The 25134-nt window shown below is 44.4% G+C and overlaps 1 protein-coding gene across 1 annotated transcript in view; it reads left to right on the top strand.

Annotated features, from left to right (window-relative positions):
• Positions 1 to 1314: 1314 nt before the first annotated feature.
• The window catches only part of LOC120943858 (KAT8 regulatory NSL complex subunit 1-like protein), a gene marked incomplete at its 5' end in the record, with an annotated part of 48648 nt that continues 24828 nt past the window's right edge, over positions 1315 to 25134 (top strand). The window contains 6 exon segments of the mRNA XM_040357452.1: positions 1315 to 1480; positions 4651 to 4737; positions 7303 to 7395; positions 11651 to 11739; positions 16250 to 16342; positions 23138 to 23286. Of these exon segments, the coding sequence (XP_040213386.1) occupies positions 1315 to 1480; positions 4651 to 4737; positions 7303 to 7395; positions 11651 to 11739; positions 16250 to 16342; positions 23138 to 23286 (677 nt within the window).

Below are 25134 nucleotides of genomic sequence, written 5' to 3'. Positions count from 1 at the left end.
TGAAGTTTGCTCCTTGGGTGGCCCATTTGCCACTCTCCAATGCAGCATCCTTTGAAATAAAAGAAAGAAAAAAAAATCAAGGGAGCTGAACAAAACAATTTCAGCTGAACTTCGGCTGCATCCAATCAGTTGAAACAGCTGTTCGGGCATTCTTACTGGTGCCGGTTGTGAAAATACAATCTCCTGTTGCATCGTATAATTGGGAAGGTATCCCTGCTTATGCATTTTTTCATCACATGCTTAGTTAGAATTGTGACCGGTTTACATTACATGTTTTTTTTTAAACTTACACTATATTACCAAAAGTATTGGCCTTTACACGCACATGAACTTTAATGGCATCCCAGCCTTAGTCCGTAGGGTTCAATATTGAGTTGGCACACCCTTTGCAGCTATAAACAGCAACTTTTCTGGGAAGGCTGTCCACAAGGTTTAGGAGTGTGTCTATGGGAATGTTTGACCATTCTTCTAGAAGGTGGGCGAGAAGGCCTGGCTCGCATTTTCTGCTCTAGTTCATCCCAAAGGTGTTCGATCGGGTTGAGGTCAGTTTCTTCACCCCAAACTCTGTCATCCATGTATATATGGACCCTGCTTTGTGCACTGGTCCAAATAATTTGGTGGAAGGATAATTATGGTGTGGAGTTGGGCTTGGCCCCTTAGTTCCAGTGAAAGGAACTCTTAAGGCGTCAGCATACCAAGCCATTTTGGATAATTTTATGCTCCCAATAATGTGGGAACAGTTTGGGGATGGCCCCGTTCTGTTCCAACATAACTGCACACCACTGCACAAAGCAAGGTCCATAAAGACATGGATGAGTGAGTTTAGGGTGAAGGAACTTCACTGTCCTGACCTCAACCTGATAGAGGGTGAATTAGCGTGCAGACTGCGAGCCAGGCCTTCTCTCCAACATCAGTGCCTGACCTCACAAATGCGCTTCTGGAAGAATGGTCAAACATTCCCTAAGACACACTCCTTGTGAACAGCCTTCCCAGAAGAGTTGAAGCTATTATAGCTCCAAAGGGTGAGCCAACTCAATACTGAACCCTACGGACTAAGACTGGGATTCTATTAAAGTTCATGTGCGTGTAAAGGCAGGTGTCCCAATACTTTTGGTAATATAGTGTATGCTTAACTACTCAGATTTGGAGTGTGGTGCTGAATATATCCTATAATACTGTTTATCTGCTTCTAACTTCTGAATATACTTTAAAATGTTCCATTTAGTTTAAACATTAAGTGGTTTTGACTGTTTTAGATTATGTTGGTTGCATGTTTTCCCTGAAGCTTACATGGTTACGATCTGATTGCTGCAGGCTATGCTCTCCCACAAAGCTGTTTATTGTTGTAATGAGTCACTGCAAACCTCAAACCATGGCTCCACCTGGACCTGTTGTGACAAGCTGCAGAAAGCTGTATTAGTGAAAAGCAATGTGTGTGAGATAGAACCACATTTCCATCCTGTCTTGTCATTGCCATCTGGTAAGAACACTTACATATTTTCTATTGCAGGTTGTTCCCGTTAGTGGAGAAAATGGATCTACTGTATATGTCAGATCTACTACAGAGGTGTACAAATAACAGAACAAAGGCAAACCGCTCAGTTTCAATTCACTCTGCATTCCAAGCATGCACAATTTCCCCTTCCCTCATTTACAGTTTTTTTAAATTCCTTGGCAGTTTTTTTATTAAATTAATCTGAAGTTAGCCGTATACTGAGCAAACTTCAGCCAGTTCCATAAGAAGCAGCCAAAATTTAAGCTGTGAATGGCCTTGTCCCTTCAGATGTAGCCACTGTTTGGGTCATGGGTGCCAGCTGTCTGAAGACCATAGTTGGTAAGGGAGATTCCTCCATCCACAGTGTTTAGCATGGATAGTGGAATTGATGGGTTCCTCTTGTCCTTCCAGTGTATGGCCAGCTTAAGTCAATCATGTCCCTAGGCAACGCTGCTTCCAGGTCACCTCTTTGTGACCTAATTTCTCTACGCAGTCTTCTGGTGCCCAAGAGGGCCCAGCCGCTGAGCAGCGAATACTCGTTACATCAGTAACATAGAAACCCGAAGAAGGACCATTACAGTGAAAAGATATAAGACTCAGGACCTGTCATATTATGTGACCACAAATTTAGGTAAGCTTTATTTATTTTAGTGATTACGGCCGAAACTCGTTTTTTTATAGCTGTTTCACGTGGTCTACAGTAAAAGATTGCCTTTGACCTGCTTTCCCTGGATTGCAAATATATCTCATTGGGACTTGCTGCATCAAAGGAGAGGCAGCACAAAGAAGCTTCAAAACTGCGTACATTCCAAATTATTTTTAGTGTGTCAAAGGGACCCCTAATGCAGAGCACACAAAAGGAAGTTAGCGTTTAGAGCCCTTTACACTGTGCCACCCATAGCATCAGCGGTAAAACGCTGCTATGGGTGTATTTGCGGCGCATTTAGGCCGCTAGTGGGGCGCATTTACCCCCCGCTAGCAGCCGAGAGAAGGGTTAAAAACCGCAGCGCATTGCGGGCAGTATAGCCACGCTGTCCCGTAGATTTCAATGGGCAGCAGCGAAGGAGGAGGATCGGTAAACACACCGCTCCGTCTCCGCTCCAAAGATGCGGCTAGCAGGGCTTTTTTTTTACCATCCTGCTAGTGCACCGCTCCAGTGTGAAAACCCAAGGGGCTTTCACACTGGTGTGAATGGGGACAGATTTTTAAGGGCGTATTGCAGGCGCTATTTTTAACGCTATAGCGCCTGCAATACACTCCAGTGTGAAAGGGGTCTTATGCCGCGTACACACGACATGACATTTTTTTAAATGGTTATTAAAAACGATTGTGTGTGGGCTCCAGAGTATTTTTTCTGACGTGAAAAATGGCCATTAAAAATTTAGAACATGCTCTAATTTTTTTGCGTCGTTTTTCATGTTGTGGAAAACTGTCGTGTGTAGGCTTTAACGGCGTGAAATAACCGGGCATGCTCATAAGCAAGTTATGAGATGGGAGCGCTCGTTCTGGTAAAACTAGCGTTTGTAATGGAGATGGCACATTCATCACGCTGTAACAGACTGAAAATCGCAAATTGTCGCAAACTTTTACTAACACTAAATTAGCAAAAGCAGCCCAAAGGGTGGTGCCATCCGAATGGAACGTCCCCTTTATAGTGCCGTTGTACGTCACCGCACTTTGCTCGAGCATTTTTTTTCACAATCGTGTGTATGCAAGACAGGCTTGACAAGAATCACATGGAGAAAAAAGTTGTTTTTTCTAGAACATTAAAAACGGTTGCGTGTACGCGGCATCAGAGTTCCCCACAGACATCTTATTAACAAATATTCCAGTCACAAAGATCAATACCTGGCATTATCATTACATGTCTGGCTATTGCAGACCCACCCCGTGCAATTTGAGAATCTGATGCCAGAACTTGTACTGACTGCTGAGGCTTCAGAATTGAATTTCTGAATGGCAGAGGGTTGGCACAGCTACTTTGTAGATGAGGCTTAGGTCTCAACTTGGGGGGGGGGGGGGGAGAGGTCTAGTCATGTGTGGGCAGTGCACATGGCTTCTTACCTACATTAAAACCAATTAGGATAATTCTAAACTCACTTTTTAGTGTGTGCTCCTCAGGTACCCACTTAAAGCAGAACTCCAGCCAAGCATAACAAGATGAAAAAGTGTGGCCCATATAAGGATAACATATAAACACCTATGTATAGTATTCACCTGCAATCCAGTGATGTCCCAGGAGTACGTATTTCATGCCACTAGATGTCCTCAGTCTGATTGCCAGGATCATTCAACCCACTTTCTCTAAACACGGTTGCGAGGTGGTTGGATAATATGTGTTTGTCTGACGATTCACTAATGTACGGGATATGCCCAGCCTAAAGTGAAACTACAGGCTCCTGACAGTCTATATACTACTAACACAAATCCAGTTACTATGTGATGCACAAGCATCTCTAAAGTGAAAAAAAAATGTATTCATGTCTGTACTCAAAAAAGTTCCTTCTATTGCACTCTGCCTTCTCCAAATTCCTCTGTTTTGCTGGTGTGATTATACTTCAAGTAAGAGGGTGGCTACATTTGTTGTCCACAGGCCCAATGTATGTAGAAGTGTAGCCACCCTCTTTTGCTTACTCCTGAGATGGACTAGAGACTATGAACTATGGGATTTATAGTGTGCATGGAGCAGTACACATAACCACAGCTAACATGGACTGCTTGTTCCAAACAAATGGAAGTTAAGGGGAAAGGGAGAATTCAGGAATAAGTTTAGTGACAAAATATCCAGAAAGCAGTGGACAGGACTAGGTGTGGCCAGGTACTGATTGACAAGTCACCATTGCCATTGCTGATGGCCACACCCCCTGTAACGTTTTTTTTATCACACTGTAGTAACCACACACACAGCCTACATAAAAGTGACAACTCTGCTCTGAATTCAGGAGCAGTGCAGCATTGTTGCCACACCATCACAGGAAGCTGCATTAAGTAGACTTCATTGGCAGAGCTTAACAGGTGTTTGTGGGACTTTGCAGGGGACTGTAAGTTGCAATTTTTAATGAGAGGCCATAGTTTCTGCTTTTATGCTTTGTGATGTGAAAGATGAATAGTGTATTTTTTTTTTTTTTTTTTAAGTATTATCATTTGTCTTTCAGACCTTCCTCTTCACTTATACCTTGGGGCTTTGTTAAAGAACAGAGAAGTTAGAGGAGATGCTGTGGACAACACTCGCCACCCTTACTGTACGCCTGCTCAAATGTTTAATTTTATTTGCACAGCTCCTTATTTTTCTTCCCATTTTAAAATGATTTAACTTTTTAAAACCTCTCACAACTTTTCTTGGTTACTAAGAAATTGTCTCTAGAAATAGCTAAAAAGTTCAGGCACCTCTACCAACTTCAAAATGCTTGTAGATACGGAGGCACAGTCAAAACTCCAACACTTCCGGGTAGTTTCGAAGTTTGCCTCTAAGTTCCACTTCCGCAAATTCCCATTTGGGTGTATCTGTAGGGTTCTTAAAAGTGCTGCAGGTATATGTTGGTGCCTACACCATATAGCTAGAGAATTTAAATCCTGCTTCTATGTGAAACATTAAATTCAGACACTTGCGTGGATGAGTGTAGTTAGAAGTCACATAAAGTCATCATATATTCACAAATTAAGTCTGTGCCACGTGGAAAAAATAAATAAAAATTGTGACCGCGCTGTGCTTTAATAGCCCCCAAAGAACAGTTCCTACATAAACCATTAAATAAATGCATATGCTTAATATGTGCTAATTCATTCAAAAACACAAGAATTCATAACAAATACCAATACTCAATATTCCCAAAGAAATAAATAATATAAAGTAAATTAGATTATCCCTTTTATCACCCCGGTATAACCCCTTCAAGCCATAAATCGGATAGGTCGGCGTAAAGGGGTTATACACTTTTGTTTGAAGAACAAGGCACTCTGTGAGTGAACTTTTGCAGCATTGGACATTTTATGAAATTTTGATAACAATGAACACTTTAACAAGTGAACTTTATATTATTAAATTCTTTGGGAATATTTAATATTGATGCGTGTTATGAATTTTGTGTTTTTGGATGAAATGGCACATAGGTAGCATATGAATTTATTTAATGAATCATGTAAGAACTGTTCTTTAGGGTTATTAAGCATGGCACAGTCACAATATTACACACACACACACACACACACACACACATATTATATATATATATATATATATATATATATACACATACACAGTTATCCTATACCTAGGTAAGTGTGGTTCCAGATCTAAACCGTAGAAGTGGGCACACTAGTACCTATGAACAAATGACTACATTTAGAAAAAGCTTGGCTGGATGTTAACCTTGTCCTCTGTACAAGTTCATTCAGGACAGCTAAGACCAAACACTACAAATAGAAATGCTGGCATATGACTGTCAATATATAACCAAGAAACGTCATGTGAGGACCATTTGACCGTAAGTGCACAACGCAAGAAAACTCCCCAGCACTCCGCTGTGCCACTTAGAAAACAATGCATGCACTGTGTTGGGTTTTTGTTTAACAAGAGAAAGGTAAATCGCAATGAGTAACCTTTGGTCTTTGAGCAAGTGTCATTCAGCTGATTGCTGGGAATATAGTGTGAATGACCCCCTGTACTACACTTCTTCATTAAAAAAGGAGTTTTCTACATTAAAATGAATTTTAACAGATTTAATTTTACAAGTGTAAACTATGAAGACTACATGCCATAATAATATAAGGAATGCCATAGAGAAAACAGTTGCTCTGACATGATTAGCTCAAAAGGATATTTCATCTGCAAAAGCAACGCATTGCGGGTGGTATAGCCGTGCTGTCCCATTGATTTCAATGGGCAGCAGCGGTGGAGGAGGAGTGGTATACACACCGCTCCTTCACTGCTCCAAAGATGCGGCTAGCGGGGCTTTTTTTACCATCCTGCTAGCGCAACGATCCAGTGTGAAAGCCCTCGGGCTTTCACACTGGAGACAATAAAGCGGCACTTTTAGGGCAGATTGCAGGCGATATTTTTAACGCTATAGCGCCTACAATACGCCCTCAGTGTGAAAGGGGTCTAATGGTTGGTAGATATATAAAATTTTGGGTTTTGAGTGTAATACCAATTTAAGTAATTTTGCATTAGACCCAGAGCAAGCATGCTGTGATTAAGTGTCAGAAAAATGTTAAAAAAATCGTAATCTCTATTCTTGTTCTGGGTCAGAACCTCAAACAGCCACAAAGTCAAAGTAACACCATAACTGCCAGGGATTTAGCATTCTCAAAAAGAGAGTTGATCAATGGCAGCCTCCATGAATCTTTCATGAGGTCCTTCTAATCAAAGCTGCCTCATACACTCTTGATTTGGTTTGCTTGGGACCAATCGGTACTCTCTTCTGCTGGTTCAACCATTTTACTAGTGTTTAAGACTAATGTATTCAATAGGATAATACATTTTTATTTTGGAACCAGTTCTTTGAATTATTTCAGAATATCTATATATACGTGTGTTATGGGTTTTAGTTAATGCAGAGTAAACCAAACTAGGTTATGATTCTGGGTTCACTGAACATTAAAGGGAGTATATTTTCTTAGTGTAATGGTGTTAAAAGACAAACACAAAGCAATAGGTTACACATGATGCATTTAATTGGTTTCTGCAGGGCATATTTGAATTCTCCCAGTGTACAATGGAATACCGGTATACAGAATGTGCCTGCTGCATGCCTGTACCAGACTTTTTGTTTTCCGTTGCCAACTGTTTATTTGATTTTTGCCTCTAGATACAAACAGTTCCTTTCCAGCTAGTGCTACTCCAGAGTCTTTATATGACCCACGTAAGGATGGAAGGAGCAGCGCAAGGGTGAATAATTTGGGTAAATATTTCTATTACTGTATTGTCATTGAGTTGCATTTGTTAGTAAAGGCAAATTTTCACTATTTATCGCAAGCACTTTGTACTGAGTGTTGTTATTTTTTATGCTACAGAGATTGCAGGTTATCAGAGCTTGTCCTAATGTTAGAGGTAGGTTCTGTGGCCTTTGGGTCATTTACCTCTCCCCAACCAAGGGGTTTCGCTTCTCTTACTTGGAAGACCAGCTTTGGCTGGTCCCTAAGGAGTAGGGTCTACCTGGCTTTGGCCTAGGTAGACCATTGACGACCTTGTCAGGAGCCTTGTGCCCCGGGGAGGTTCCGGGTCAGAGGCCATTTCTATTTGGACGTTTGGCCATTTCTATATACTTTACACTTTTATATCTGCTGTGGTTTTACAGTTCATATTTTTTGTTTACAGGGGATTTACTTAGCACTGCACCAACAAGTAAAAACAAGCTCTCTCTAATTAAGGTAGAATTAATGTAGCTTCAGGCATTTTGGAACAATTCATTCTTAAAGTAGAGCCAATGACAAACTTTTATCCTAATTTTACAGTACAGGACTGGTGTTCATAGACCATGGATTATATGCTGCTACTTTCAGGTTATTGGACACTGGAAAAAACTTTTGCTGGGACCACCCCTAGAGTGTACCTATATAACCACTCCAACTCCGTGAGGCTCCACTGTTTTGCTAATGTCCTTGAGTGATGGATCTGTTCTTCAGAGAACTATTAAAGTTTTTTTCATCTGAATTTTTTATCAGCAATCCAACTGCTTATTTGCCTTGTGCTACCTAGTCATCTCCAGAACAGTCGCCCTTGGTGTGTACTTCGGGAACCATACCTGAACCCCATTCTGTGAGGACATCCTCTAATATTTGCTTCAGGCATTATGAATGTCCCTCACCTTGGCACAAAGTGCAGTGTTTGAAGTTACCTGCAGGGTGCTATACTGGTCCTTGACCACGATTCATTTGTATGATTCCCAGACCCTGAAGACTCCTTCGGGGTATACCCACTGTGATGAGCTAAGCCTGGACTTTAATAGAGTCATCAGGGATAAACTAAGAAAGGGTTTTGGCAGAGGTTTTCAGTGTCATTAAATTTATTGTGACAACCACTGACATTTTGTCGCTAACATTTTTCTCAGGGAGCACTTTTAAAATTGGCATTCTTTTCCCTCCTACCTGAACTTGGTCTCAGAAGGAAGAGGTAACTAACTGTCTCACTCCTCCTAGTTGATGTGTTTCTCACCTGTTCCGTCGTGAATACATGCAGTATGTTGCTGCATTCCTATGGCCATCTTCTACAGAAACACAGCCAGAGGAACTTGGTCAACACCTAGGTTATAGCAGCTTCTCCTCTGAATATGAAAAATCCCACCCATTCTCTGCTCCTGAACTGTGAGTACCCTGTGAGTAATTTTTTGGGGGAAAACATTTGGCATTTCTAGAAGATGCAAATTGTGGCAAAATGTTGCTTTTCTGCAGCTTCTTCATTGGCGTCTATTGAACCAGAAACGTACTGTTTGGCATTTAAAAAAGTTCCTGACCTTTTACAAAAACGCAGCAGCTGAAAAAAGCATAGATGTGAACATTTCCCATAGGAAACTATGTTAAATGTACTGTAGTAAGTTTCTGCAAAATGCAATAAGAAACGCATAGGTGTGAACCAAGCCTAAAACACTACATGTCCTAGTGGATCCTGCCATTTCAGTTCTCAATGAACACCTTACAATTTCCCTCCTTTAAGGATTCTATTGACAGGCCTTTTGAATCTCTCTTAAAAGCCTAATTTGCTCATGCAGGACCAGCCCTACAGTTGGCAATTGCTGCCATGTTTATTTGCCAAACTATTGCTAACTGGTTCACATGAACAGTGATGAGGAACTCATCTTTGAGGACCTGCTCTCTTAAAACAATTTCAGTTGATGCCTCCAACCCTATAGTTTTATGTTGATGCTCTTGAGAATGTCATTCAAGAAGTTTCAAGAATCTTTCTTATCCCTGTGCACAGCCACAGGAGTTTGTGGCTAAAAGCTTGGTCTGTTGAACATCATAGAAAGGAACATCATCTCCACGCATGACATTTGATGGTTAAAACTTCTTTGGGGAATTTGTTGGCCAATTCATCAAAGAAGTTACTGGGGAAAAAGTACTCCTACCCCAGCTGTCAAGCCAAAAAAACAAGGTTTAAGACTTCCTTTTGTCACAAGCCCTGGCCCACAAAGCCTTCTAAGAAACCCTCCTCACAATGAAGGGGCTTCCCCACTCCTCGGAATGGGATGTCTTTTGGCGTTTTGGGTACAAAATAGAGTTTCTATCTTCCCAGTTTTTACCACCCAATTTGCCAACTTCAGATCAAGCAAAGCAGATTTGATAGCTGCCTTGCACTATCTTCAGGCACAAGGAATGGTTTCAAGGTTTCTGATCAAACATCTTTACAGTCCCAAAACCAAATAGAGGCATCTGCCCAATACTGGACTTAAAATCCATAAACTAATTTCTTTCTGTTCCAATATTCTGAATGCAATCTACAATATTTGTCATTGTTTCTCTCAAGCAAGGCGGGTTTCTTGCATCAATACACATGGAAGATGTCCATCTCCATTCTCCTATTTTCCCATCACACCAATGCTTTCTGTGTTTTACTGTAGGAGACCTGCACTTCCTGTCTGTGGCATGGCCATTCAGGCTCTCCTCTGCACCCAAAGTGTTCACAAATACTCTGAGGTCATAGAAAAGCCAGAAGCAGATCAAGTACCTCCCACTGAAGGAATCCTCAGTTGCAACTTTGCCAATGTCCAGAAGACTATTCAGTTCCATCAAACCATTGACTGGATAAGTAACAGTCACATTGTCTGGATTACCTGGGCATAGTCTTAGACACAGCCCAAGCCAGAATCTTCCCCTCAGGAGAAGATTGCCTTCCTAAGGTCCAACTTTTGGACCCTCAGGTCACAACACTCCTCAATTTTCTTCTGCATGAGGGTTCTGGGCCTCATGATGACCACCTTCGAGGTAGTTCCCTTTACCTAGTTTTACACTAGAATGCCTTCATGACAACGCCCTCAAGACATGGAACAGACATACACATTTTTTAGATCACCCAAAGCTTCCGTCTAGGTAAGTGAAGATATCCCTGGCATGGCAGATCTCCAGTAATGCCCTGGATTTGGCAAAAGCATTCCTTCACAGGACAGTTGCATGTCTTGCATGCTGGGGCAGAGTTTACAACTTCCTGACTGTTAAGGGGACATGGTCCCTACAGGAGTCCTCCCCGTAAACATTCTGGAACTGGGAACCACTAGATTGTATCTATAATATTGGACAATGGGACAATGGCCACAAAGGTGCAGTTACACTTTAAAGTAGAACTCTAATCTTTTTGTAAAACATCTCTGCACTCTAAAAAAAAAAATTTCAATTTTTTTTTTATGGGCAGGCTGGTGATTTCACAAGTCCTTTATCTTCTGCTAAGACTAGTCAAGTTCCTCCACCCCAAAATTGCTCATCCACACTATATTGCCAAAAGTATTTGGCCACCCCTCCAAATAATTCGGTGGAGGGGGGATTATGGTGTGGGGTTGTTTTTCAGGGGTTAGACTTGGCCCCTTTAATTCCAGTGTAGGGAACTCCTTAAGGTATCAGCATACCAAGACATTTTAGACAATTTCATTCTCTCAGCTTTGTGGGAACAGTTTGGGGATGGCCCCTTCCTTTTCCGACATGACTGTACACCAGTGCACAAAGCAAGGTCCATAAAGACATGGATGAGAGAGTTTGGGGTGGAGAAACTTGACTGGCCTGCACAGAGTTTTGACCTCAACCCAATAGAACACCTTTGGGATAAATTAGAGTGGAGACTGCGAGTCAGGCTTTCTCGTCCAATATCAGTGCTTGACCTCACAAATGTGCTTCTGTAAGAATGTATAAACATTTCCATAGACACTCCTAATCCTTTTGGAAAGCCTTCCCAGAAGAGTTGAAGATGTTATAGCTGTAAAGGCTTGGCAATATCGTTTCTGTGTATCACCTTGTTATCTTAAATAATGACAACTTTTTCTGCCTAAAAAACAGGTCCATAGCAGTAATGTAAAAATTGCCCTGGTCTATAGGTTGTAAACAAGTGTGAGAGGTGAAAAAGTTAAAAGAAAAAAATATGTGGGGAGTGCCGTATTATAGGAGCACAAAAAGTCTAGTCTGATTATAGAATATATAATAACTTTTCATATTATTTTATTTTGTATTACACAGTGACTTTAAACACCTTTCACAATGATGCACAAGCTGAAGATAATCATACCAGTGCGACAACACCAATTTCTCAGAAATCTTCCTTGCAGGTAATCCCCTTGACAGTCATTGAATGCGAGTATTATCAGCAACACCACCAGTGTTTCACTGTAAAAAATGTAATACAGTAGGTGAACCCGATTTTGTGTCAATCTCGCTCTCTTTCTCGGCGAGATTGAGCACCTACGAGCCCCATCGCGGGAGCCAGCGCCGAGCTGGCTTGCCGCGATGGAGACAGAGCCGTCATAGAAGCGACGGGAGATCCGACTTGGATTCCCGCCAATTCTACACGTGTGCGGCGTTTGTTATGAATCCTGAGGGGGAAGTCCCCGCCGGATTTTAAATAAAAATCCGGCATGGGTCCCCCCCTCAGGAGCATACCGGGCCCTTAGGTCTGTTATGGGTTGTAAGGAGAGCCCCCCTACGCCGAAAAAAACGGCGTAGGGGGTCCCCCTACAATCCATACCAGACCCGTATCCAAAGCACGCTACCCGGCCAGCCAGGAAGGGAGTGGGGACGAGCGAGCGCCCCCCCCCCTCCTGAGCCGTACCAGGCTGCATGCCCTCAACATGGGGGGGTTGGGTGCTCTGGGGCAGGGGGGCGCACTGCGGCCCCCCCACCTCAGAGCACCCTGTCCCCATGTTGATGAGGACAGGGCCCCTTCCCGACAACCCTGGCCGTTGGTTGTCGGGGTATGCGGGCGGGAGGCTTATCGGAATCTGGGAGCCCCCTTTAATAAGGGGGCCCCCAGATACCGGCCCCCCACCCTAAGTGAATGAGTATGGGGTACATCGTACCCCTACCCATTCACCTGCAAGAAAAGTGGTAAAAACACAAATAAACCACACAGGGTATTAAAATATTTTATTTTTCTGCTCCGGAGGCCTCCCCTGTCTTCTTTATTAGCTCTTTTACCAGGGGAGGCTTCTTCTTTGACGTCTTCGGGTGGGTGGGGGCCGCCGTCTGGTTCTCTTCCACCGCCGGGGGGGGTCGCTTTTAAAAAGCCCCCACCCCCCGGCGGGTTTCCTCCGGCGTCTTCGGCGGGGCTCTTCTTCTTCCGCTATCCCGACGGGTCTTCTCAACTCTCCGGGGGTCTCCTTCTGTCTTCGCCGCTCTTGACTCGGCGCACCCCGGTTCTTCGTCTCGCTGTCCGGTGTCTTCTTCCGTGATGTACGTCTTCTCCTTCCGTGCTGTGATGAGTTCTTCTTCCGTGCTGTGACGTCATGTTCTTCACTTCTCTTCTTCTCCCGATGTTGACTCGCCGGTCCTCCTCGCTGAAATGACGGATGCGCGCCTTGCATCGGACCTATATAGGCCTCACAGTCCCATCATGCTCTGTACCTACCCATGTGATACCTACCCACGTGGTAGGTATCACATGGGTAGGTACAGAGCATGATGGGACTGTGAGGCCTATATAGGTCCGATGCACCCGCGCACCCGTCATTGCAGAGAGGAGCCGGCGACGTGTCAACACCGGGAGAAGGAGAGAAGTGAAGAACATGACGTCACAGCGCGGAAGAAGAACTCATCACAGCACGGAAGGAGAAGACGTACATCACGGAAGAAGACACCGGACAGCGAGACGAAGAACCGGGGTGCGCCGAGTCAAGAGCGGAGAGCGGCGAAGACAGAAGGAGACCCCCGGAGAGTTGAGAAGACCCGTCGGGATAGCGGAAGAAGAAGAGCCCCGCCGAAGACGCCGGAGGAAACCCGCCGGGGGGTGGGGGCTTTTTTAAAAGCGACCCCCCCCGGCGGTGGAAGAGAACCAGACGGCGGCCCCCACCCACCCGAAGACGTCAAAGAAGAAGCCTCCCCTGGTAAAAGAGCTAATAAAGAAGACAGGGGAGGCCTCCGGAGCAGAAAAATAAAATATTTTAATACCCTGTGTGGTTTATTTGTGTTTTTACCACTTTTCTTGCAGGTGAATGGGTAGGGGTACGATGTACCCCATACTCATTCACTTTGGGTGGGGGGCCGGTATCTGGGGGCCCCCTTATTAAAGGGGGCTCCCAGATTCCGATAAGCCTCCCGCCCGCATACCCCGACAACCAACGGCCAGGGTTGTCGGGAAGGGGCCCTGTCCTCATCAACATGGGGACAGGGTGCTCTGAGGTGGGGGGGCCGCAGTGCGCCCCCCTGCCCCAGAGCACCCAACCCCCCCATGTTGAGGGCATGCAGCCTGGTACGGCTCAGGAGGGGGGGGGGGGGGCGCTCGCTCGTCCCCACTCCCTTCCTGGCTGGCCGGGGTAGCGTGCTTTGGATACGGGTCTGGTATGGATTGTAGGGGGACCCCCTACGCCGTTTTTTTCGGCGTAGGGGGGCTCTCCTTACAACCCATAACAGACCTAAGGGCCCGGTATGCTCCTGAGGGGGGGACCCATGCCGGATTTTTATTTAAAATCCGGCGGGGACTTCCCCCTCAGGATTCATAACAAACGCCGCACACGTGTAGAATTGGCGGGAATCCAAGTCGGATCTCCCGTCGCTTCTATGACGCGCTTGCTGGGATGTGCTGTCACTATTCCAGTGAGTGCGAGGTGTCGGGGAGATCTCGGCACCCTGTCGCCGAGTATCAGCGCGACGCTGTCGTGCTAAAAGCACAATATCACAAACACCTACTGTACATTGTTCATACAGGGTATAAAACTGAAATCACCATAGAGTAAAAAGTATAAAAAAAAAAGTAAATAGCAACGCCTTTGCATGTTTATTGTGGGGGGTGTGGACTGCACCTGGGTGACACCCTTCAGACACCAGAGCTTTTTTTCGGCAGGCGACCACTGCTTTCACTTCCACTCAGAACAAGTGACAGCGCCCCTCTCCTGGTGGTGTGCACAGTCCTCCCTGCCCAGCAGTAACTATATGAGAGAGGGAGGGGGCGGGGGATGTGCATGGCAGCTCTACTATGTACTCCACTATCCCGGCGTCGGCTCCACTATCCCGGCGTCGGCTCCACTATCATGGCGGCAGCTCCTAAAGTCCATGTGTGCAGACTGCATACCCTCTGTAAGTTGTACCTGCTCTTTCAAGCAGCCCCTCTGTCCTTTCTTCTGGCCTGTGAAGCATGCAGTACTTAAAGCAGTGTTCCAGCCAAAAGAAACAATTAAAAGCCAGCAGCTACACATACTGCAGCTGCTGGCTTTTAATAATAGGACACTTACCTGTCCTGGAGTCCCTCGATGTCGGCACCGCAGCTGATGATTCCATCAGCTGTTGGGTGCTGCCACCGCCATTGCGGGTAAGGGAAGCCTTTCAGCTTCACGCTGGGAACCCTACTGCGCATGCACGAGGCCCCACTCCTCTTTCTCCTATTGGCTCAGTGGCCAGGGGAGGAGAAGGGAGCCCTGCGGCGACTTCACGGCCTGGACTCCCGGAAGTGGGAAAGGATACCTGTCAAAGGGGCCAATTGTGGCTCCGGAAGGGGGGAGGAATCAGATGAACGGAAGTTCCACTTTAGGGTGGAACTCCTCTTTAACTTTGCACCCTGTACATAGTATACTTCTGAACCTTGCACCCTGTACACCCAGCACATTCCTGAGTTCTGCACCCTGTTTGTATCACATTCCTGAACACTACACTCTGTATGTGTACTTCTGAACCCTGTGCATAATTCACTCATGGTATTTAACAATGCCTTTGTAAGGCACTCCTATTTATTTAACTGACTGTTACAAAACACACACTCACCTGCCCCATGGTCCAGCGATGCAGCCGCTTGAAGCCGCAGCCGCTCAAAGCCCCTGCCTCTCCTCAGTGCCAGCATCACTAGTGTGGGCACCGGGCTGTCACAGCCTGCGGCTTCACAGTCGGGTGCACACTCGTGTCCTGAATAGCCGAGCAGTCTTCTGGGACCTGTGATGTGTCCCAGAAGATTGCAGGGGGGGGGAGAGGAGGAGTCGCCTAGGAGGCGCGAGTGTAAGTGGGAGCTGGGTACCTTTTTCAAAACTAGGTACCCACTCCCCCCCCAATAAATGACATACCAAATGTGGCATGTCAGGGGGTTAGGCGTCTTTAAAGTGGGACTCCGCTTTAATGCATAGAATGCATTAAGATAAAAAACCTCCTGCCTTTACAGGCACTTTAAGGCAATGTTTGTATTCTATTATTTGAATAATTATAATTAATACCTAGTGAGGGGAAGCACCTTTCAATGGGGCCCACGCATGCAAAGAGTATGCTTTCTCCATTCAGTTCTATAGTGTGTGTACAGGGATGCCTGTCACTGGCATAAAGGTATAACTACCTTTTAGTTATTCTTTAAAAATAAAGGATGTTCCTAGAATTACTTTTAACTGAGATATCGGGGTCTATTATACCCCTGATGTATTTTCTTGTAGAAAATGGAACACAATGCCCATTTTGTGGGTACGTAGAAAGAATCCTTTGGCTGTAGAGCCAGCAGTCAGTTTGTAAAATGTACATGTAGTACGTGTAAATGCCCACTGCTGTGGACACATATATTATGTTTGTGGCAATTAAAAGGTTAAAGAAGAATTCTAGTTTGATGTAAGACACTTCCGCATGTATAAAGAAAATAAAATATCGATCTATTTTCAGGGGTTTTCTAGCCAGTTTAATGACTTCACAAGTCTTTCCTCCTCTGAAGATATCGGTATGAGGACACCAACGTATCAGAAATCCTCCTCACAGGTAATTCTCTTGACAACTACTGAATGTGAGTTTTAGAAACGCCACCACCAGCGTTTCATTGCAGGTGGTAAAGGGTTAAATACATGGGTCATGCAGAGTCCACAAGCTGATACAACCCCTCTCAGGCATGGCTTGTATTATAGTGTTTGTGGGACTTGAATTTATACCCAGTGGGGACCACCTTTTACTGCGACCTACGCATGTACAGTCTTTATTTTATCCTATACGGCAGGGGTGGCCAACCAGTGGCCCGGGGGCCACATGTGGCCCACGGAGCCTTCTGATGTGGCCCACGACCTCCTTCTTTGGAATGGCGGATTGGCAAGCCCAGATTGCAGGTTGCTGACCCGCCATACCACAGCATCAGTGTGCTTCCTCTACAACACTGGCTTTTGCCACAGGCGGAGTCTATGGCAAAGTTCAGCTAATCCGCAGGATAGACACAGGTGCACTACGCTGCACCCACAGTGTGGGTAAACCGCAGCACATCAGTATGTATGCAGTCTTGGGCCCTTTTACACAAACGGGCCCGACCAAATGGGACCCTCAGTTCACCTCTATGGAGTGACAGATGTCTGTTTACGCCCACCTACCTTCAGTCTGAAAAACAGAAGGTAATTCGTCCCCTTCTATCAGGGTGGATCAGAGAGCCTGTAGAGTAGCCGTGACCTGTCATCTGCCCGCTCCACTCATTGTGGCCCGCGACTGGTTACCAAGTTGCTTAAGTGGCCCTCACTCTTCAAAAGGTTGGGCACCCCTGCTATAGAGTCAGTCATTTTGTCTGCGCTCTCTCTCTCTCTCTCTCTCTCTCTCTCTCTCTCTCTATCTATATATATATATATATATATATATATATATATATAATATGTGTACTGCTAAAATGCTGTAAATTAAGAATGCTTTCAGAAAAATAAGTGTTAATAGTTTATTACCAAAATGAAAAGTAAATGAACAGAAGATAAATCAAATTTAAATCAATATTTGGTGTGAACACCCTTTGCCTTCAAAATAGCCTCAATTCTAGGTACTTGCACACAGTTTTTAAAGGCACCCAGGAGATAGGTTGTTCCAAACATCTTGGAGAACTAACCACATACAGTATCTCCTGTGGATGTAGGCTGCCTCAAATCCTTCTGTCTGTTCATGTAATCCCAGACCGACTCAGTGATGTTGAGATCAGGGCTCTGTGGGGAACAAACCATCACTTCCAGGACTCCTTGTTTTTCTTTACGCTGAAAATAGTTCTTGACCATTTCTGCTCCGGAATATTTACCCCCCCCTTCATAACCAGGCCATATTTTGCGATACGGCACTGCATTACTTTAACAGACAATTGTGCGACACTGTACCCAAATACCCAAATAAAATGTACGTCCTTTTTTCCAACAAATAGAGCTTTCTTTTCGTGGTATTTGATTTTAATTTTTTGCACAAAAAATGACAGACAATTTTTAAAGAATAATATTTTTTACTTTCGTCTATAAAACATATCCAATAAAAGAATAATAAAAAAAATCGAATTTCTTCATGAATTTAAGCCAAAATGTATTCTGCTACATATTTTTAAATAAAAAAAATCCCAATAAGTGTATATTGATTGGTTTGCACAAAAGTTATAGCGTCTACAAACTGTGGGATATTTTATTAACTTTTATTTTTATATTTATTTTTTACTAGTAATGGCAGCGATCAGCGACTTATAAGCAGGTCTGCAATATTGCGGCAGACATTTGGACACTAACTGACACTTTAGGAGGACCAGTGACACTAATACAGTGATCAGTGCTAAAAAATATATGCACTGTTACTGTACTAAGGCACTGACTGAGAAGGGGTTAACATCAGGGGCGATCAAAGGGTTGCCTGTGTGCCTAGCCTGTGTTTTACTACAGTGTGGGTGGTGCTTTTTCTAGGGGAAAGACACATGTATCCTAGTCCCTGCTTTGCAGAAACACAGGATCCATGCCTTCCCTCCTGTCAGAACAGCGATCAGCCTTGTTTACGTAGGCAGACCGCTGTTTTGTGTCTCTGCAGAATGATCAGCGAGTGCCAGCAGACACTGAGTCTGCGGTTCCGGCTGATCGGCCCCCGCTGTGTATAATCACAGTGGGAGTGAGCCCCTAGCAGCATGTGGAACGCGGAAGTGCGCCGCTATTCGCGGCGCTTCTTTTGAATTAGTGCTTATGCACTATAGCTGGCCCCTATCCTTTAAACAGAGCGGTGTGCCTCCTGCACACCGTTCTATTATTGTCAGCCGCAGCTCGGCCACGCTACTGATATTGGTGCCATCGCTCCCCATGCTGCAACACCGCTCCAGCCTACACTTACTCCTTTAGTGCTGTTGCATCTACTGCAACAGAGAGCCATTGCTGGGGACACCCTTGAGGCCTTCCTTGCTGAACATCCTACACCACAGAATCCATATCTCCTACACTGAAGCCTGCAAATGGATAAGTAGCTACTCTGTCACTTGTAGTGCTATAGGAAGAACTGCTGCTTATGTTCCATCTAAAACAATTGCTGTCATTTATCATGCCTTGTGCTTATCAACATACTATTTGGGATTTACTGTTGTGCTAAGGACTGTTTGCTAAGGAATATCTTAAAGGGACATCTACCCTCAAATTACCTGAGCTATATTTGCCTCCCATAAGCAACCATTAGTTGTCACTACAACTTCTATTTATTACGTATACTTTCAAAGTACCTGAGTTATATTCGCCTCTCATATACAACTATTAGTTGTTTCTATAACTCCTATTTACTACGTGTACTCTCCAAGTACTTAAGCTATAATTACCTCTCATGTGTAACTATTAGTTGTTCCTACAACTCCAATTTACTACGAGTTTGACATAAGTACTAATTGCTTATAGGCCTTGTCCTAAATTATTGAACATGTTCGCTCTAACTTTCCTATGCTAAAGGTTGATGGTATTTCTTACCAACTCCCTTAGTGGCCTAATACATTCCTATATGTTAAAGTGATATGATGTAGAGAACCCCCAAACTCCTGTTTGTGTGTGGAGTGACGCCTGGGGTCCTGTACTGATAATCACTTGCATAGAGAGGTGTATTGGAATCTCCAAAGTATATATTATAATTTTAAACGCTAAGCTCTGGCCGCATGTTGTAATGCGTCCATGCTTAGTAGCTCAACGCCTTTCTTTATGTGAGAGAGAGAGATGATGTAGAGAACCCCCAAACTCCTGTTTGTGTGGAGTGACGCCTGGGGTCCAATACTGAGTTCTCACATAAAGAAGCGCATTGAAATCCTTGCTAACCGTAGTTGTGGTTCACTCCGTTCACCAGTGCTGTTACACTACCTGGAAGAGCCGGATCGTGTGTGTGTTAATGTAATATATATGTGTGATCCGGCGCACAGGTGCCGCCCTGTAGCAATGAAACTGCTATAGGGCGGTCAGCGAGTGGTTAATGTCATTGGTTGCATGTTTGGGATCCTGATTCAGGATACATTTGGGGCAAATCACAGGTCTCGCTAATGGTATGGAATGATGGATAAGTATCTGCTTGTACTTCTCAACATTGAGGACACCATTAAAAAAAAAAAAACAGAGGACACACCGGCCTAGTACATTATCCTCAGATATCCTTTGTTAGTAGTCAAAAAATGTACTACTCACTCACCAAAATGTGTACAAGCTCATTAGAAGTAGTTCAAATAAGTCTTAAGACTTTCACGGGTCCTACACATAATGTGACGTGCTGTAAAAACACACAGAAACCTGATGGTCACATACTGTGTATATAAAGGATATCTGAGGATAATGCACTAGGTAGGTGTGCCCTCTGTTTGTTTTATGGTTGCAGTTTATCTGGACTACCCTAGTCTTAAGAGGGAAGCAAAGCATGGAATTTCCATAAGTTTCAAGAGGAGAGCAAGAAATTAAGAGCCAGGAGCATCTGAGTACCACTTTCAAGAGCAGGAGGATTTTTGAGTGTTTGAAGACACAATTGATCCTGACCAAATCTCCAACTCCATTTTCCTAACTTGCAAGGAACCTCCACCATGCTTCACGGTTGCCTGCAGATACTCATTATTGTACCACTCTCCAGCTCTTGGTGAACAAGCTGCCTTTTGCTACAGCCAAATAATTCATATTTTGACTCGCCAGTCCATTGGATTTCCCTTCTGTTTTTTTTTTTCCATTTTGTTAATTGAGAAAAATAAACTATTAGCACTTCTATTCCTGAAAGCATTCCTAATTTACAGCATTTACTTTCACACTAACACTCAGCCTTAACTTTATTACCACTGTCAGGTAAAGTAAATAACATTGATTATCTTGTTACAATGGCATCTGAAAATCAGTGGGATATATTCGGAAGCAAGTAAAGTTGTCCCTAAAGATAATGTGTTGAAAGCAGAAAAAATGGGCATTTCAGTTTGTTGTATAAGTGGAGGCGTAACTGCAGACCGGTTAAGGTGCCCATGCTGACCAACACAGCCAAAATATACAGGTGGTTCTCAAAAAATTAGCATATTGTGATAAAGTTCATTATTTTCTGTAATGTACTGATAAACATTAGACGTTCATATATTTTAGATTCATTACACACAACTGAAGTAGTTCAAGCCTTTTTATTGTTTTAATATTGATGATTTTGGCATACAGCTCATGAAAACCCCAAATTCCTATCTCAAAAAATTAGCATATTTCATCCGACCAATAAAAGAAAAGTGTTTTTAATAAAAAAAAAAGTCAACCTTCAAATAATTATGTTCAGTTGTGCACTCAATACTTGGTCGGGAATCCTTTTGCAGAAATGACTGCTTCAATGCGGCGTGGCATGGAGGCAATCAGCCTGTGGCACTGCTGAGGTGTTATGGAGGCCCAGGATGCTTCGGTAGCGGCCTTAAGCTCATCCAGAGTGTTGGGTCTTGCGTCTCTCAACTTTCTCTTCCCAATATCCCACAGATTCTCTATGGGGTTCAGGTCAGGAGAGTTGGCAGGCCAATTGAGCACAGTAATACCATGGTCAGTAAACCATTTACCAGTGGTTTTGGCACTGTGAGCAGGTGCCAGGTCGTGCTGAAAAATGAAATCTTCATCTCCATAAAGCTTTTCAGCAGATGGAAGCATGAAGTGCTCCAAAATCTCCTGATAGCTAGCTGCATTCACCCTGCCCTTGATAAAACACAGTGGACCAACACCAGCAGCTGACATGGCACCCCAGACCATCACTGACTGTGGGTACTTGACACTGGACTTCAGGCATTTTGGCATTTCCCTCTCCCCAGTCTTCCTCCAGACTCTGGCACCTTGATTACCGAATGACATGCAAAATTTGCTTTCATCCGAAAAAAGTACTTTGGACCACTGAGCAACAGTCCATTGTTGCTTCTCTGTAGCCCAGGTCAGGCGCTTCTGCCGCTGTTTCTGGTTCAAAAGTGGCTTGACCTGGGGAATGCGGCACCTGTAGCCCATTTCCTGCACACGCCTGTACACGGTGGCTCTGGATGTTTCTACTCCAGACTCAGTCCGCTGCTTCCGCAGGTCCCCCAAGGTCTGGAATCGGTCCTTCTCCACAATCTTCCTCAGGGTTCGGTCACCTCTTCTCGTTGTGCAGCGTTTTCTGCCACACTTTTTCCTTCCCACAGACTTCCCACTGAGGTGCCTTGATACAGCACTCTGGGAACAGCCTATTCGTTCAGAAATTTCTTTCTGTGTCTTACCCTCTTGCTTGAGGGTGTCAATGATGGCCTTCTGGACAGCAGTCAGGTCGGCAGTCTTACCCATGATTGCGGTTTGGAGTAATGAACCAGGCTGGGAGTTTTTAAAAGCCTCAGGAATCTTTTGTAGGTGTTTAGAGTTAATTAGTTGATTCAGATGATTAGGTTAAGAGCTCGTTTAGCGAACCTTTTCATGATATGCTAATTTTTTGAGATAGGAATTGTTGGTTTTCATGAGCTGTATGCCAAAATCATCAATATTAAAACAATAAAAAGGCTTGAACTACTTCAGTTGTGTGTAATGAATCTAAAATATATGAAAGTCTAATGTTTATCAGTACATTACAGAAAATAATGAACTCTATCACAATATGCTAATTTTTTGTATATCCCCTTGTTCTAGCCTTTCTGTAAAACACCCTGCCTTGGATATTTAACCCCTTTCTGCACTGCCTATTTTTAAATGACAGCCGTGCGGGAGCCCTGTTATTTTGGCAGGACTTCATATAACGTCCTCCTAGGATCACACCTCACGCGTGCTACACCGGCCATGCTCTGGCACAATCTGTCACCTAATCACTGCAGATCACATGACCGCTGTACATAATAAAAGGCCTTACATGGCTTTCATTGTGTAATATTGTGAGGAGCCCTGTGATTAGTCACATGGTACAGACAGGGCCAATCACAGTTCATCTGCACTAACACCCGAATGAGTAATTTTGCAAAGCATGTCTCTTCTGCAATAAAAATTCAGTACATTTTGAGCATTGCAATACATCCAGTGAAGTCCAGAGGAGACATGCAGGGTCTTGTAAACTTTGCATGTCTCATTAAAGAGAACCTGTCGCCTAAATATCATCAAATAGGGCACTTTTGTCCCCTATGTGATGAAAAAAACAGAAAAGTTGCTTGATGCAGGACACAACTTCTGTACATGGGACTGCAGGATTTGGGGATAGAAGCAGGACTGTCCCGCACAATATGAGACTGTTGGGAGGTATGGCACATGATTCAAAACACAGCAATAATTTTGTTGGAAAATCTCTTTTTAGCTACAAACACAAACCTAGTTTTTGTTTTTGCATTTTATATTGCAGACCCAGGACCCAAGTATTGTGGTCAGCACGACAAGACGAAGTCTGAGGAGCGAAAGTTCATATGACATTGATAATATTGTTATTCCCATGAATCTGGTGGCACCTATTAAACTGGAGAAACTTCAGTACAAAGAAATCCTCACTCCCAGGTACATACATTAATACACAATATGTTTGTAGCCTAGATTACATTGTCTCTTTTTCCTTCAATAAGGCCGGATTCCCACTGGTATTACACGACTTATGTACGACTATCGATCCTACTTTGCCCTGCGCCATCGGTTCTACTTCGGTCCTACTTCCATCCGACTTGAATAAACAGGATACAATTTTGCTCTGACTTTGAGATAGTACGACTTGTCCTTTGACCAATCAAAACAAGTGTGACATAAATTCCTTTTCCTGCAATCACCATGTCGGATGGTTAGGACGAGGATCTGACTCTAATCCGACTTCAATGATATTGAATGGGCTGAAAATAGACCAAAGTCGGACCAAAGTAGTGCAGGAACCGTTTTTAAAGTCGGACCGACTTGTGTCTGACCAGTTAAGACGGCTCTCATGTTGTATACGTCATGCGACATGTGTTAGCAAAGTTCGAGCGTATGTCGTACCAGTGTGAACCGGGCCTCACTGTCACTGGGGCTGTGGGCAGCCTGATTAAGCCCCACCCACCAACGGGGGGGGGACAGGTGAAGAGGATTTGGATTGCTGTGCCTCTTGGCAATGACAAAAGCCAACTGGGAGGAACTGGGGCTGATAGGAGATGTAGTCTCCACACTGTGACACCACAAGGGATCAGAAAAATGTATTTCCCAGGGTGCCAAAGGTGAGGGGGCAGAGCAAGAATGGGAAAAAAAGGAAAACTGAGAGCCTAGAAGGGGAGAAAATCATGTGGAGAGACAGGTATTGCAGGCAATGGTTGTGAAGTGTGCTGTAGATTGGGACAAAAACAGGAAACCCAGGCATAGGGCTCCAGGCTGCAAATCTGCTAGTGTGGACTGAGCTGCTACAAGACCCAGAGAGGGGAAACGGTAAGTAATGAGACCTGTGTTGCCCCATCTGCTATATGTTGCCTGGAATGAGAACTGAGAGCTGCCATTATTGTCTGGAAGTGATGGCCGCCAGGAGTAAAATTGCTGTGCTCATCAGTGGCTGTCGCTGCACTGTACCTGCCAGAGACTGCATCACTAAAGGTTGAGGTTAAAACACAGGCGCCACTCTTAAAGCAGTTGTAAAGGAAAAAAAAATTCACCTTAATGCAATCTATGCATTAAGGTGAAAAAACATCTGATGTTGCCGGCCCCCCCCCCCCCGTCGAAACTTACCTGACCCGTCGAAAGTCCCGCGCTGGGTCCCGAGATCCTCTTCGCCGCTCAGCCTGGCCGCTGATTGGCTAGAGCAGATGGATTGAGAGCAGCGCAGCCATTGGCTGTCGCTGCTGTCAATCACATCGAGTGACGCGGCGCGCCGAGGGGCGGGGCCGAGTGGCTGTGGCCGCTCGCTGTATCACGGGAGCGCGCCCACAAGGACTATGTCGCATGAATGTGGTGAGTTCTTGCGGGGAGGACCAGAGACAGCCGCCGAGGGACCCCAGAAGACGTGGATCGGGGCCACTCTGTGCAAAATAAACTGCACAGTGGAGGTAAGTATAACATGTTTGTTATTTTAAAGGACATTTTTTTCATTTATTAACCCTTTAAGTGCAATAAAACAGTAGATTTTAATTTCACAAACTGATAGAAGTACTCACAAGAGTAAGGCAGTAACATGCATTTAGGCACAAATTGCTGAACGTCCATGAAGGGAATGCATCCATGGAGCTGCTTGCTGGTGACTTTAGAGCAGACTGCGCCGGTGGTCGCCGACACTTCCGGGATCTGGAACATACACAGGGAGCCGAGGGCTGACGTCACTTCCGGATAGAGAACCCAGGGTTAGGCTTGAAGAAGTAGCGCATGCTCTGTAAATGCATCACCTATTGGTTCTTCGATCTC

Source organism: Rana temporaria, chromosome 6 (genome assembly GCF_905171775.1).
Source record: "Rana temporaria chromosome 6, aRanTem1.1, whole genome shotgun sequence".
In the NCBI taxonomy this organism is placed as follows: domain Eukaryota; kingdom Metazoa; phylum Chordata; class Amphibia; order Anura; family Ranidae; genus Rana; species Rana temporaria.
Note: the sequence above shows the minus strand (reverse complement) of the source record. Positions and strands in the feature narration are given on the sequence as shown.